A 16,491-nucleotide genomic window follows, 5' to 3' on the forward strand; every position below is an offset into this window, starting at 1 on the left:
AAGGCCACACCTACTCCACAAGCTTACACCACCAATTGCACCACACCCTGCGAGCCTTTGGGACCACTTTCATTCCAAATACCACAGAAGCCATTGGTGCTACCAAGCAGGGAGCTGAAGTGTTGAACTCACACTCGCATGAAATTGTATGGCTGCTGCAGGGAATGGGTTTATGGTGAGAAACAGAGACCCACCCAGGAAAGCATGTTGATGATCCTAGTGCCTGAGATGGCAGTCTGAATTGGGACAGTGGGTACAGCAGTGAGGATAAGTAGTAGGATATGGTATGTATTTTGAAAGTACACTTGTAGGACTTTTTTTTTTTTAATTTCATACACAAATGTGAGAGATAAAATGCAAGGATGGTGTAAAAGATTTTGGCTTGAACCACGGAATGAGTGAGCAGCTGGCTGCTGGCATGATGGGAATGATGTATCTTGGTATATGATACAGTTTGATATACGCAGCTAGAGTTAAGAGAACAGGGAGGAAGCTGTAGGTTGTGGACCTCTCTGCACATGGAACTGTGCTGACACGAGGCTGACTGACAGACACCGTTTCTGGTACCTGACAAAGCTCTACTCCACATAGGCAAGTGCTGGGTATGATGCTTGCAGCTCTCAGCTATCAAGTACAACATAGCCTTGTTGTTGTACAGCATAAGGCAGGGAAAATGACTCCTGGATGAAGTGTAGGCTGGAGTCTTAGTTCCTTTTCTTGGGTATGTGAAGACAACTGGTAACACTTATGTATTGTATCCTGTCTCCATGGAGTTATCCATGTATTCTAAATGGGCCAATGGAATAATCTTGGGATATCTGTAAGAGCTACAATTAAAAGTTTGGTTTTTTTTTAAAGAGCAATTCTAAAGAGCTCTCCAGCTTTCTTTATTAGTTTGAAGGGCATATCAAGGTCATTGTGCCTAGTTTAGATTCCTGATAAATCTAAAGTCTCTCTCACCTACCATAGCCTGCCTTAACTGCTGTCTAGCTCCATTTCCCTTCAAGTGATTCCAACATTTAATCCCAGGGTTTGTGAATTTCAGGGAAGCTTCAGGAGAAACTCTTAGGGTCATACATTGATGCCACCGAAGGACATCTGGGGTGGACGCACTTGCCTGGCTCTTTATCATTTTCCCCATCATTCTTCCATTCATTGACTCATATCTAAAGGGTCTGCACATCATAGTGAAACAGCCCACGTAGTGAAGTATGTGTGTGAGGAGTATAGAAATGGGTATAAACAAATCTGTTGTTTAGCTTTCTCCTTTATTTCTGTACCACATACATGTCAGCATTCACTTGGGTTTGACAAAACTTGACTTTTCAAAACTTCAGTGGCTTCTGGCGGCTGCTGGAAGTCAGATGTCTTTCCTTAGCCCTTCTTTATGTTTCCCTCCTCTCTTCCATTTGGGTGTTGGCAGCCTGTCGGATACACTCTTCTTTCCATGCCTCTCATTACGCCACACTTTTACAGTAGAGGTCAAGATTTAGTTTCTACTGATCCATTGAAGACTTAGTAAGTAGGTTGAAGCCTTTTGTGAATGGGGACAAGAGATCAGCCTCCAAGTTCAATGAAGCTGGGAAACAATGTTTCTTTCATTCTTTAATGTGGTTAGCCATCATATTAAGAAATGAAAATTTCTATTATTGGAGTTATTTTTCCAGAAAAAAGCAACTGAAAGGACACACCCACTGCAGTTTACCTGGTTAACTACCTGCACTATCTCTGCTGTCATTTTGCTCTCTAATAACATATTTTGTCATATCCCATAGTTATTTATTAGCAACACATTGAATTACCTGGGATTATATATAAAGTTTGTCCCTTTTGAAGAATTTATGATTCAAGCATTTGAGTATATGAATAGTTATAAAAATCTTATGAATGGGATATATACAAATGCATGCTGTTTACTTTTGACAGGTGAAGACCCAAACAACCGCTATCTACCATCACATTTCTTCAGTGTGGTAAGTTGCCAGGGCCTGCAAGGATTATTTTAAAACTGTTTGCTGCCCGCCACTGTGCTACCAAAAATAAACTGGTCTGAGAGAACTATGTGAGAGGACATTCCTGGAAGCTCTGAAAAGCCTTCAGCCTCCTCCTTCTCCTCCTCCTCCTCCTCCTCCTCCTCCTCCTCCTTCTCCTCCTCCTCCTCCTATTCCTCCCCCTCCTCCTTCTCCTCCTCCTCTTTTCCTTCTCCTTCTCCTCCTCCTCCCTCTCCTCCTCCTTCTCCTCCCCCTCCTCCCCCTCCCTCCTCATTCTCCTCCTTTTTTTTTATTTTTGCAACTTCATCCAAGCTACACTGACATATGTCAAAAGACCTGAGCCCTTTTGTTTGTTTGCTCCTCCCTTCCTCCCCCTCTTTCTTTTTCCTTTTTAAAGAAGGCAAAGGTATAATTGAAAATTCTTCTTAAGCTTGTATTTTGGCCCAACTACTTCAGAGACACAAAACAAACCACATACTACAGAACTATTTTAAAGAAGATGAAGAAAGGATTGAGTGTGAATGCTGGCATATGTTTATGTGCCCCCCCACCCTGTTCCGGACAAGTGCTCGCACGCGCACGTACACACACACACACACACACACACACACACACACACACACACACACACACAGGTGTCAGATCCATGAAAGCTGGAGTCAGTTAAAAGTCCTTTAATAGGCTGGTGACCTTGAACAATTTAGTTTGCCTATCTGGTCCTGGGTCTACAGCTTCTATAAAATGTAGCCCCAAAGGAATGTTTTAGGGCCAGTCATGTCTGTCAAAGTCATTAAGGCTCCACTTCAGTCGCAATTGATTTGCATAGACACCTTACAAGGTATAATTCCAACAATTTAAGAGTTCACACTGCTGTGTTTGGAACAGACAGGACTAGAGCACAGGAGCACAGATTTCTGTCCAGCACCCTACTAGAAAGGGGGTGGGGGAGAAAGAGGGAGAGGAAAGGTAGTGAGGAGGAAGGAGGGAGGAGGCCAGGGGGAAGAGAGAGGGACACAGGGGGAGAGATGGGAGGGGATAGGGAGAAGGAGGGTAGACGTCTGAGTCAAACTACCTTTTACTGCAAGTAAGAAGGAGACCCATGAGCCACAGAATGAGGCATTGAAACCCTCCAACCTCCGAAGCATAGGAAAAATTTACAAACCCAGGATGTATATTCAGGAGAGGGGGACAGGAGGATTGAAGCATTCGGGGATGACAAAGGTTTCAGAGATTGCTTGAAGACTTTTGAGATGCAGAGTCCTCTGAAGGTGTGAGGATTGGGATCACCAAAACAACAGTGCAGCAAAGAGCAGTTACATCTGTCCCCAAGAGTCCTTTCCTTCTTGCCTCTGTTCCATGGGTTCTTGCACCACAGGGATACCTGCCTCGCCCTCTTCCTTACTCCCACGCGGGTCTCCGCTTGGCTCACCACGCCACCGCCCGGCCAGTGTCTCGGAATTCCCCCAGACCCACCCAGTAACGGTTTTTGGATCGGCAGCTTCCGACCCCTCCCCCCTTTCCTTTCTCACTGGAGCCGCAGTGCCGCGCGCTTCTGAGAGGGGCAATCCGCCCCGGAACCGACGTGAGCGGCCCGGGGCGGGGTTAGAGATAGCGGCTCAGGGATCCCCCCAGTTCCAGCAGGGTCCTCTCAACACCCCACACCCTCCCTCTCACGCACGACTTGCCCACCACAATTCCCTAGTCCCGCACTTGTATCCAGCCCCCTTGCCCAGCTCTGCGCTCCTCCCCGCCTCCCACTCCCCCCCCACCCCCCGCGCGCCTGGCACGCTCAGCCGAACTCGGCGCCGCCTCCATCAGAGCCGAGCCGGCGGCTCCGCTGAACAGCCGCCTCTGCCGCCGCCGCGCCGGTCCTCCGCGTCCTCTCCTGGTCCCGCCCTCCTAGTCCCTGCGTCCCGGTTCCCCTTCCCGCCCTCCTCCCACCTCCCTCTCCAGCCTCCCTTAGCGCTCCTCTGGCTGCAGTCCGCGCCCGGCCCGCCACCGGGCGGGCAGGAGGACGGCGGCGACTCCACCATGAGCGACGAGGGCAGCAAACGGGGTAGCCGGGCGGACAGCCTCGAAGCTGAGCCACCTCTGCCCCCGCCGCCCCCACCCCCGCCTCCGGGAGAGTCCTCCCTGGTCCCCACCTCCCCACGCTACCGGCCGCCGCTACCCGCGCCTCTGGAGCGCATCGTAGGGTCGGGCGAGCCGCCGGTAGAACTGGCCCCGCGGCGCAAGGGTGAGCCGCTGCCACCGCTGCCGCCGTCTCGGTTGCCCGGCGACCAGGAGGTGTCAGCGGCGGGCGACTCCTGCGAAGGTCCTAGACGCCTTCCGGAGGTAAAGCTCCCGGAGGCTGCGGCGGGGAAAGGCAGCCCGGCGGAGCCCGAGGCCGGCGCGTGCGGGGAGGGCGAGCGGCGAGGCACCGGAGACCAGCCTGAGACACGCTCCGTATGTAGCAGCCGCAGCAGCAGTAGTGGCGGCAGTGGCGACCAGCGCTCGGGACATCAGCACCAGCACCATCAGCCCATTTGCAAGATCTGCTTCCAGGGCGCGGAGCAGGTAAGGCCGGAGGGACCCGGAGTCTGTAGGCGGTGAGCGCTGGGCGGACCGGGCCGGCAAGGGTAGAGCTTTCAGCACCGCGGACAGCGCACGCCTCTCAGCTGAGCTCTCCTCTCGTTCTCTTTCTGAGAAGGCAGATGAAGTGTCCCAGTGACAAATACAGAAGTAAATTAACCTCTGCCTTTTCTCTCTACCTTATTTTGAAGTCAAGTACTCTCGGGTACTATAATGGTAACATAATTAAGCGTTTCTTGTGAATTACTCACAGGATTTTAGTTTGTAAGTAGAATCAAGCCTATAGGATGCAAAGGTGAAGTCTGTTTTTTGTTAATGTATCCAGAGAACTTAGTCTCAGAATACAAATGAGGTGGGGGATAAGTCATTCTATATCAATACCAATGAGATATGCAATAGAGGGTGTTTTTTATTGCAAATTTTTAATGAGAAAGGTGCTATGGTCCTTGCAAAGGGAAGTACTTGAAAAGAAAGGGTTTAGCCAACTGGTGTCCTTGACGATTTGTAAGAAATACATTTTAAAATTATAAACATCATTAGAGGCACATGCAAACTTCCACGAGAATCATCACACAGGGGAAATGATAGTGCATCTCCCTTGCAAAATGTGTGAAAACATTAGCTTTAATGTCTTTGAAAGTTAGGAAGTTGCATAAGAATATGCAGGCTTTCAGGAAATAGTGCCCTGAGTCAATATTTATGATGCTACATTTAGAGAAAGTAAAAGCACAGGCTTCTGTGAGTTGCTTTCTGCCGTGCACTTCTTTAGCAATGATTAAGAGTAACTGCAGAGGAAATGCATCTGACCATCCACTTAAGTTATTAAAGAGATTTAATAGTGGAGCTTTCCCCAAGGGCACTGGGGGCTATATCTTGCAGACATTTTGTATGTCAGTAGAACGTTTATGTCATAACTCAAAGCACTATTTTAGAAATAGTTTTTTTAAGACTTTAGTATCATTCCCATCAGAGATATAAAAATTTAATTTGGTTTTCTGGGATAGAGCTTGATGCCCGTATCCTTCTTGGTAGACTGAGTAGACGGAGAAGAAATCAAGCTTAGGGCTTTTAAGTAGAGGCAGAAACACAGATGTCCACAGTGGCCTGCTTTTGTTTTCTCTTCCCCAGGGTGAGTTGTTAAATCCTTGCCGATGTGATGGTTCTGTTCGGTACACACATCAGCTGTGTCTTCTAAAGTGGATCAGCGAGAGGGGCTCCTGGACCTGCGAACTGTGCTGTTATAGATACCACGTCACAGCCATTAAAATGAAGCAACCTTGCCAGGTAGACACAATGCTTACTCTTCTAGGAACAATTTTGTTAGCATGGGCATACTTGAATTTCATTTTGGCTTAAACAACCTCCTTATTGCTATGCAAGAATGTTTAATGCAAGCTGCAGTAAGACCAAGATGTAGAATCTGTAGGTTGTGCTTAGAGAAAGCCTTGACATTCTATCTGAGAGATCCCAAGGGCATTTTAACCAAATGATTTCCTTTATAATTTGTTATTTACTGATTAAATTATACCCAGTCCTGTTTCTTAAAGGCTTAGTTGGTAGAGATGAAACCATGCGAGTCTGTTTTATTAATAGGAGATGCTATACAACTTATTTAGTAGACATTTTTACATTTTTAAGCCATACCCAGCTCAGTTTATGGAAAAGAGATGCAAATGAAGTGGCTGATTACCAGTGTGGAAACTCCCGGTTGAACCTGTCAGCTCAACTCTGAGCATTCTTGCTGCTTGAAGTTTTCAGTTCTGTAAGAGTTTTTAAAATTTTGTTCGCATTAATTTTTGGTGCCCTTCAGTTACATACCGGATGCAGGCATTTTCCCCACAGCACGGCTGTTCTCTGCAATACTGTTGAAGTTCTACATAGTTTCAAAGCTTTGTGTAAAACCACAGTGACACAGTATCATAAGTAGTTAAACGCCCCCTTCCCTGCCCACTGCAATAGGCCTCTTTTTCCCCCATCTCCTTATTTTTTCTGGGCGGAAGTGACTCAAGTTCTTTGAATAGGCTGATAGAATATCAAATACAGTATATTAAGATAGCTTAGAGGAAAGTGGGGAAATACATAACAGAGATCTGGTAGGAGATGAACCAGAGGTACAACAACTATGAAAAGGCAATGGAAAACTTGAAAGGAGAAACACAATGGAACCCAGTGGCCCTCACCACTAGGCTTGCCTATGACCATTAGGCTTGTTCATGACCATTAGACTTGCCCACGACCACTGGGTTGCTAGGCTTGCCCATGACCACTAGGCTTGCCATGACCACTACTATTAGGCTTACCCATGACCCCAAGGTTTGGCCATGGCCAAACTCAATTTACATTGAGCTATATAACATTCCTGGCACTGTAGTGCTTCTGAAGGAATACACTTCATGAGTTATTGTTGCATTGAGAATTTAAATTTCTTAGTATTCACTTGGTACCTTATATAAAATTAATTGACATTGCTGAAATTTGCATTTATTAGCAATCATGAGATGAAAATGGGAACATTCTCCACCTCAGTCTTACAAGTTACCTGAAAAGGGGAAAGAATCTAACAAGAGGTATGGCCACATGGAAGTCAGTCACAAACCTTTTCTGGATCAACTTATAGATAAGGGATCAACTGTCCTGAAAACAGTTGGGGTCATATCCATAGGTCATGGCCTGGTCGACATTGTTGTATCCATGATAATCTTATGAACAGAATACCTCAGAGGCTAGACCTAGGAAGTTTTTCTCACAGTAGTTAGCCTAGTAAGAACAATGTGTGGAGCTATAGCAGAAAGTTAAGTATGTCAAAAACTTTAATTAAGGGCTACTATATATATTCATTCCTTTTGGACATTAATTTTGCAGTAAATAGAAATAGGCTCCTTATTAACACTAAATAGACATAAAAGTCTAGGGCAAATAATACTATTTATAATAATTGTATTCCTGTGGCAAAGGGAATTTATGCATTTACTTTCATTAATTTCAAAAATAGTAGTTATTTTAACAAAAGCAATTCTCCAAACACCGTTTCCACAAAAATTAAAAATCCTCCAAATTGACCCAACATGCTTAATGTATTTAAGATTACGTATATGATATATGATCTGTAACATTGTCTGACCATTACTCTGAGGTGGAAAGTAATATTTAGAAACAAGGTTCTTGCATGCTATGGTAGCATTTGTATCATGGCAGAGGTGAAAGAACCTTAAAGACTACATCTAACACATATAAAGCTTGGTACTCATATTTTTAAGGTGTTAGGGAATGACCCAAGACCACACACATACACAGTGAATACCACTGAACTGTACTCCAAACCCATGCTTGATACCCTTATCTAACTGAACTTGGCCATAAACCCAAAGAATGGGCCCAGATGCAAAGACATAGCTTCGTTCCCAGCCTGTCACTTGTGTTATGAATGACTCTCAGCCTGAGCATTCTCTGGCTTTTAATGTGAAGTCCATGGGAGTCCTCAGTCATCATTTCCATGTTCCTATGGCCTGAAAAAAGTCACATCCTCTTAGGGCAGAATCAAACAGGAAGTCTGTGCATGGCTCCTCTTTTCCCTATTCTGTTTCCTGTGAATAGGGTCCTCTCATTATCAGGAGCAGACAGTTCACTGGCCTCGAACAGAATAGAGAATAAAATTGAACACGGACATTTACTGAGCCGTTGGTCTGTGCCGGCCACTGTTCTAAAGCCTTCCACACAGAGATACCACTGTTTAGTCTTTGTAACATACTAGTAATATGATTGACACTGTTTTCTTGACATTACACAATGTGAAACTGGAACATAGCCAGCCTCTTCTAGGGATATATCTGGATCTGGATCCTAACTCAGTCAGCCTGGCTTCAGGGCCTGTGGTATTAAGTAGGAATGCTCGTAAGTTCTTTTCATCATTCTTCTGCTAGCATGTCTTGATGTCTCAGAGCCTTTTGTGAGTTTCCTATGTGGTATTTGAAGCAAACAGAAGCTAGTGTTTTAAGAGTAGAAAGTCTTTTGCTGCACAACAAACTTTCTAAATTCTTGCTGATTGAAACATCCACTATAACTTATTACCTCATGAGAGTCTATATCTCAGCTGAGGTCAATGGGAGGCTTTGTACCATATAAGGATTACCTGCCACTGTAATCCAGAGGTTTGGCCTTGTCAGTATACTCGATGACTTGCCTGTTTGACTTGTTCTTGGTGGTGGCTGTTCCTTGGGGCTCAGTTCCTCTGGTATCTCAGTTCTCCTCCCATATGCTATGCTTCTAGCACAATGAAATATGGGGTTTTTGGAGGATGCAAGTGGGCACTATGAATGTACTAGGACTTGACCTTGAAAGTGACATGACTTCATATCTGCTGCATCATCTTATTTAAAGCAAATTTAGTCTGAGGAAACAGGCAAACTGACTCTACTTCTGGAGGCTGACTTGCCTTTAAAGAAAGACCATTTCCCCCACACTTCCCAGGAGAAAGTGTCTAGTGTGACTCACATCCCTATCCTGATCTCTCCATTTGGTCTTCATCAGGTCCATGTGGACCAGACTTGTAGACATTGCTGTAACTTTCTTTTTGGAGGCTCTGAACTGAAGGAGGCTGTCAGTCCAGGGAAGCTTGACTCACCCTTGCTGTTAGATGCGTTCTATCAAGCACTTTCCAGGACTCTTTGTTAATATCACGTCTTCTTAATTGTCCACTGGGAGATGGGGACAGTGAAGGGCAAGGAGGGGGTAGGCAAGAAACAGGCACATGTGAGCAAAACCTGCTGCAGGCTGCCTCACACTTTAGTTTTAATTGTTTCTCTCTCATCGAGATTCCCTTCTGTTTCAGTTATGCTCGGTGGTAGAACCTTGGAGAAAGTGAGCAGACACATTTACATCTTAATTATTGCATCATTAGTAGTGGGAATTAAGACACTTGAGGCACTAAAAATGCATTTACCTTCCTCCTTACTTGCAGAATCTACTTCAGTAATCTATCAAATGGTGTAATATTAATTGATATATTTTTATACCATTAATAAGTATGTCATTATATCATTCTTCTATTCTATATATCATTGTTAAATGATACATTAATGGCATTTTAAGAGTAAAAGCTAATTCTGTCTTGAAGCACATAGTATGTCTGAAAACTGAGATGCATGAGCATATAAAATGACATTTACTTCAAGTTGTTGGTGACATTGTAAACTGACAAAGCAACAGTGTATCTTGTGAAATGCTGTGTATGATATGTAGCTTTGAGGGGGGGGTCACATTTACTAAGTAACCTGCTGTGTGGGACACTGCACCCTTGATGTAAAACTCAGACTGCAGTGCCTCCAGATAGGAAAGCATATGAGAAGCCCCAACAATAACATTAAAGTACATACGAATTAACTGATGCCATTCTTATAGAGGTTGGAGGACAGACCACCTGTGGCAGTTGGTTCCCTCCTTCAGGCATGTGAGTTTTGAAGATCAAACTCAGGTCACCAGGCTGGGTAGGAGGTGCTTTTAGCCTCTGAGCCATCTCTCTAGCAATAACTTTTTTAAAAGGGAGATGAGAATGGCACTTCTGCCATATCAGTATTTTGAGGATTTATGTCCTAAATATGCATGGCATGCTTAGAATGGCTCTGCCTCCCCTTGGTCTATCATGACTGTAACCAGTTCATCCTCTAAGAGAATGGGGCCCCTTGTTCCTTCTCTGTACTGTCACAAAAGTGTGATTGCCACCCTCTTTCTATATAGTTAAGTTTTGTTTTTAACTAATAAAAATTGCATAAATATTCAGGGTACTAAGAGATGTTTCAGCGTGTGGATACATAGTACAGTGAGTAAATATAGCTGATGGTTTCTCATCAGATATTTAACCTGTTTTTGTTTGTTGTTGTTGTTGTTGTTGTTGTTGTTGTTGCTTTTCTGCTAGGATTATGTAAAACATGGCATTTTAGCTCTTTTGAAATATACAGAATGTAGTTGGAACTACTCCCTGCATCTAAGTGCAGCTTCATACTCTGTGGCTGCTGTCTCCCCTCTCCCATATTCCACCCCTAGCCTGTCTTCTGATACTTGCCATTCTGCCTTCTACAGGTAATAAATCAGTATCTTGTGGATTCCACACACAAGTGAAGTCATGTGCTATTTATTACCTGATTCCAGGCTCATTCCACTTAACATAATACCCTTAAGCCACACCCATATTGTGGCAAATAACCAAAGTTCTTTTTGTTCTTTTGCCCCCCCACTCGCCCACCCAAGACTGAATAGTGTTCCTTTATATATACACGCCATCTTCTGTGGGCATATAGGCTGTGCATCCTGGTGATTGTGAATTCCATATTCTGTCGTTTCTTTTTTTCTTCTTCTTCACCTTCATTTTTGCTTCTTGTTCTTTTATATTTTTATTTATTTATTTTTTTGGCAAAACTAAACCCATTATCATAAATTATTAACCAGTATTTTGAAAGCTCTCCAGATGTCCCTCCCTGTTAGTCTAATTTATCTCCGTCTTGAGTCTTCTTGTGTTTGGAGATCTGAGATTTAGAGAATTTCCAATGTGGTTATTTCACGGGACAGATCTACTCCAAGTTAGAGTCATCAGGAATTTGTAGTTTGGAGTGGCCGCCGCTGGACGGAGTGCATAGGACCAGTCAGTGGGAAGTTAGGGAGCCTGGCTTAGAGCTTGTGGAAGGGTGATGACGCAAGGTGGTCTGCCAGAGCATTACAAAGCAGCATATCAACAGGTAAATAGACACCCCTCCCTCTACTCTCATTCCTCCTCTACCCTTACTGGAATAGAGGGGAAAGCACTGCCTACCTGCCTTGTCTACCTGGGCTTGCATGCTGGCCAGTTACCTTTAAAAGCATTGGGCCCCTGGCCGCTTTTAACCTACATGTCCTGCTACTTTTCCTTTAAATATTCATAATGTGCTCTGGGCCACAGGTCTTCTCAGAGCTGTTAAGAATAATGAGAATGTCTTCCACAGAAGGTCGGGGACACAGAGTTGTTTTTTAGTTCTAAATCCTTGTTACTAAAATCCTGCAGTTCCTTACAATAGGTACAAAATAGAATTATTTGTACCCATCTTAGACATCCTTTCTCAAGACCAACTTCTAGACAGATTTTAAGGCCCGTCTAGATGTCATTACTTTCTTAAATGGGGTATGAAGGGGATATTTTCATCTTCACGGCACCTCACGGTATAGTGCACTAGGAGAAGCTGATGAATTATCTCTAAAACTGATGGAGATTTTGAAAACTGATGAAGAAAACCTGAGAGTGTGAACCCTATCAGCCTGGTACAGACTCCCTGGGAAGCATCACCAGTGCTTGGTGATGACTTTAACATGTCCATGTGCATGCAACCTCGTCTCGATTTGTCTAGTATTCTAGCTGTTGATCCTGTTGTCATTTCCAGTCAGTTCAACAGTAGAGGAGGAGCTGCAATGAAGCTTTTCAAGAGCATGCCCAGTGACAAAAGTAGATGATGTTCAAATATCATATTTCATAAGTTGTAGGCAACTAAAAATGCCAAGATAGACAGTAAACATGCCACAAGATGGTCTCTGTTCCTTCAATGCTGGTTCTGTTTCATTTATCCACTCATTCTCAAGACATGTGAATGCACATGTCACTCATTAGACACAATCCGTGACTCTGTTGAATGGCATATGTAGATGGGCTTTGTGTTCTGCTACAGTCATCATGCTTCCCGTACAGCACTCAGTTCTGCTGATTCTCTAAATTGTCCCCAAGTTAGCTGGCTCTGAGACAGGAGCAATGGGAAGGAGGTAGTGAGCTTTGGGGGCTTCATGTATCCTCAGATCCCTCAAAGGGTGAGGCCAGGAGACAATGTGCTTCATGTCAACGATACTTTCCAGAAATTTCTCCTTCACATGTCTCTGCTTTTTCATAGTTTATGGCTGTTTTAAAGTGTGTCCTTCCTTTGTTTTGATATGTTTTCCTCCTCTTCTTGTCTCTGTGTGTTCACCTAGCTGCCTCTAGGGGAAAGGATCTAGAGTATAGGTGTGGGCAGATCTACCTCTTGAAACAAGTTTGGGGGCAGAGAATATTTGAGTAAAGACCACAAATATAGTTCCAACATGTCTTCACTTGATACCTGCTTGTTTAAATCAGGAAGCCAGAATAGAAAATTCATGAAGCTCCCAAGGGTCATTGTGACGATTGTGCTAGCGCAGAAACAGCTGCAGACACCATATCGATGAACAGATGTAATACAGGGAAATGACACTGAACAACACTGAACTTTGAACTTCAGTCAATCAGAGTGTTTCAAGAAGTGCTATTCCAGAAGCGCTTGCAGAGCTGGATCTGACCCACCGTGTTCAACAGTAGTTCAAGCAAATGGAAGCCTGATACAGACTTGTATATTTCCTAGAGAATCACGTGGGCAAATGTATTAAGTTTTAATGTTTTCAGCTTTAAGTGAAGCTATGATTAACTTACATCCTTTAGAAGATGCTGTCTGCTCAGCTCCATAAAAGCATTAAATATTACTGTCGACTATTACTAGCTATTCAAACCATTGTTCTTACCAGTTTCTTAGTTGTTTCAGACCCCAGGGATAGTTTCCATCTCATCAGATGGAAGGCAGGACTACAGAAGCCCTCAATGTTCTTGGAGCAAGCTGCCCTCTCATTTCAGAGAGCCCTGCATGCATGTGCAGAGTTCTAGTGGGCCCAACCCTACCCAGATCCTTCCAGCATCTGCTACTCACCAGGTGTATACAGTTCTGACATTGAATTCTTTCTGCTTCCTTAGGGTTTCTAGAATAGAACAGGAATAGTGATGTCTGGAACAAGTTTTATAACAAATCCCAGAATGCAGCACAACATTGCTTGAGATTAGATTTCTTTTTGGTCAGTCTGTGACCATTCTATGAATGTTGGTGATAAGAATGAGTGAATGATTGAGTGAGTGTTTTCACAACACTCTGGAATCACAGAGACTCTGACTTAAGGAATCAACATTGTTTTCATTTCCTGAATACTAGTTTTCTGCTTGGTCACTTCTTGTTTTCCATTTTCTTCTTAGATCTACTATCAATGAGAATCAGAATATGTCTAGACAAATGTTTTCAGATTTCCAGACCATAACAAAAAAAATCTCAAAAGTAATAAAGAGATCAAATTTTAAAACCTAGAGAGGAAAAGAAAGAGAGAAGGAGTGCAAGCTTCCAGTGAAATACATCCACTCTTTTAAAAACATAAAAAGTCATGGAAAAAGACTTAGTAATTGCTACCGGCAACACACTTTAAGATTAGATTGAGATTGTCACTAGTTGCAGGGTTCCACATAGCATCTGCTTGGGGAATTTAAATAATTTGTTGGAAATTTCACTATGCACTCATGGCTGCAGAAGAGCTGCTAAGATAGTCTACTGCATATAAATGTTTGCTGTGGAATTTGCTACCGGACTGAGAACAGGCTACATTATGTTGATGTGTGGTTTGTATCATTATACTGTAACTTCAAAAAATGACAATTTTCGGCCAGCTGGACACCACCGCAGCACGGGGAGCTCCAGCAAAGAGCGGACTCTTTCCTTTTTGCTCATTTCCTGCTTTACCTTGCCTGTGGCTTTGCTATGTTATGACTAAAGGGATCAGAACAAAGGAAATTCAGCTTCCTTCTATTCTTGGACTTTCTAATAGTAGAGAGGATGACTCGGAGGGAGGATAAACTGGGAGTGCATTGGACCATTCAGAATGGCAGGGAAAGACCTGATGAGCAGATAATCACCACGATTACAAGTAAGCATGGCCAGCTCAGAGGTCTCTGCTGAGAACGTCTGTACTGTGGTTTGTGTTTTCTGTATCCTTGGATATTTGACAGCCTTTCCCCAACTCATAACTCAACAGCTGTTCCCAGTGATTTATGCAAATGAGGTTTGATATCAATAAAAGTGGACTATAAATTGTATGGGAGGATATGAGGGAAACCTAGAAACGTGAACTACAGGCAAAGGCAATACAGGGACTTATTAAAGAGATGGTTCTTATTCCATCCATCCCTTAGATTTTGCCTGCTGTGCAAACTTCCATCTAATAACTTACCCTATTTCTTTCTTCCTTCCCTTCTTTCTTTTTTATCTCAAGTCAGCGTATCTGAATTGGATTAGCAGAACTGCTTTCCTTAATGTGCCTTTTGTCTTGCTTCTCTTTTTAGCTAGCTGACTATGTGTAAGTGGCCACGAACATAATTTAGGCACAGGAATAGAGGAGGAGTGGGCTCCTAAAGTGTCTAGCTATTATTCCAGGAGCTCCCTGGGTACTCCTTTGCTATATATGGTCCTGCAGTTGTGCCAAATGGCATCTTCCTCCTCAATTAGCATCATGACACGGAGCTACAGAATAGTGTAGATGAATAGAGAACTATTTCAAGACACACAGGCTCACTGTGGTTTGTTGGACCTGTTGGAAAAAGATTTTAGGAAAGGGTAACATCTTTTATAAATCGGGGTACTTTATATTTTTGTGGAAAATATTCCAAGGCATGGAAACTCTATGTTATATCTACAGATTTTTACATAAGTATACATTTAAATGGCCTGTTAGTTTTTTGTTTTTGTTTTTAAATAAAATGTGTGGAAACTTGTTAGTTGGGTACAAAAGAAGACAGGCTCTCTTTTTATACATACTTGTTTTTCCTTTGACCCCCTCTCTTTCTTGCTTTTCTGAGCTTATCTTACTATTACTTTTTTATGTGGGAAAAATAGCTGGGAATTTTCCAGCAAATGCTCCCAACCCTTGGAGAGAAGGGCACAGTGAAGAGATGTGGTAGAGTGTTCCCCAGCGTTAGACCGGGAGGTTGAGTCAGATGTTGATTGCACAGCACCTTTCTCGCCTCTCTCTAGTGTCTTTCTGTGTCTTTCGTGGCAACCTGTCCAGAGTAGTACAGCAGCTTCTGTGGATTTCACTTCAGATCTAGGTGACTTGAGTAGCTTAAAGAAGTGAAAATAAAAACAAACACAAAAATGCTAGGCTGGCCAAGAGGACTGCAAGGAACTTATTTGAAATCTGTTGGGTTGCCATGGGCTATGTGGTTCTCTAGCTGTGCAAAACACATAGACACTGAAAATTTCTAAGTGATTGTCGAGGAAGAGTGGTGACTCCCCTTTCTAGAATGCTCATCCTGTGACCTGCTACAGATGTGGCTGAAGGTTGTGCCTATGACAGAAAGGACATTTGTAAAAGAATTATGCCAGCTTATTTGGGACATGATTAAGTTCCATTCCTCTAAACTGAAAGGGGAAAATACCAGTGATTTCTCAAGGGTTCTCTATGGACACTTCACCAAGACGGATTATTTATTAATGTGACAGAACAAGGTGATAATTTGGGCACGGATGTGTGAGTATTAATAGTGAGCATGGTGATAATTTGAGAGTGGATTTGTGAGGATTAATAGTGTCAATGTGACAGAATCTAGAATCAACTAGAAAACGACCTGTGTGCATGCCTGTGAAGGACTGTCTAGAGTAAGTTAAACTCTGGGATGTATATAAAGCTGCAAGGAGATGCCAGGATCATGGGACCTCTAAAGAAAGGAACAAACTGGGTACAAGGGTGCTTAAGAGCTTACTGGGTACTACAGGTAACAGCTTGAGGGGTGGGGACACAGATAATTTTACCAGGAACTCAAGATGCTGGACATGTATTAGCTGCAAGATTTGTTGTTTTCCTTACTGGGAGCTAGTCTTGTTTGTGGTCTGACCCTTGCTTTGCTCCATTCTTCCCTTTGGAGCACAGTTGTTACCTCTATGCCACTGTACACTGAAGGATACAATTTGTTTCTGATTTTATAAGAACTTACCATTAAGATATTGCTTTGAGTTCATATGCAAGACTTGTTATTTGATCTGTTAAACAGGGTTGGAAGTGTGAAAGACTTTGGAGGCTTTTGAAGTTGTATTAATTAGTT

General features: G+C 43.3%; 1 protein-coding gene and 1 long non-coding RNA gene across 3 annotated transcripts in view; one reads left to right on the plus strand and one right to left on the minus strand.

The window, feature by feature from the left end:
- Nucleotides 1-1,249: 1,249 nt before the first annotated feature.
- On the minus strand, nucleotides 1,250-3,292 carry LOC134485864 (uncharacterized). Its single transcript, XR_010064153.1, has 2 exons — nucleotides 3,154-3,292; nucleotides 1,250-1,534 (listed from the first exon to the last, which is right to left on the minus strand). It is a non-coding gene; the product is annotated as an uncharacterized LOC134485864 (long non-coding RNA).
- Nucleotides 3,293-3,750: 458 nt separating this feature from the next.
- Nucleotides 3,751-16,491, plus strand: part of Marchf11 (membrane associated ring-CH-type finger 11) — a 101,372-nt gene continuing 88,631 nt past the window's right edge. The window contains exons 1-2 of one of the 2 annotated variants that reach the window (XM_017591020.3): nucleotides 3,751-4,547; nucleotides 5,691-5,846. In XM_017591020.3, the coding sequence (XP_017446509.1) occupies nucleotides 4,023-4,547; nucleotides 5,691-5,846 (681 nt within the window). In that variant the 5' untranslated portion in view covers nucleotides 3,751-4,022. The remainder of the gene's footprint in view (nucleotides 4,548-5,690; nucleotides 5,847-16,491) is intronic. The other variant, NM_001101828.1, reaches the window with a different exon arrangement.

The sequence above is a fragment of the Rattus norvegicus genome, chromosome 2, assembly GCF_036323735.1.
Source record: "Rattus norvegicus strain BN/NHsdMcwi chromosome 2, GRCr8, whole genome shotgun sequence".
In the NCBI taxonomy this organism is placed as follows: Eukaryota; Metazoa; Chordata; class Mammalia; order Rodentia; family Muridae; genus Rattus; species Rattus norvegicus.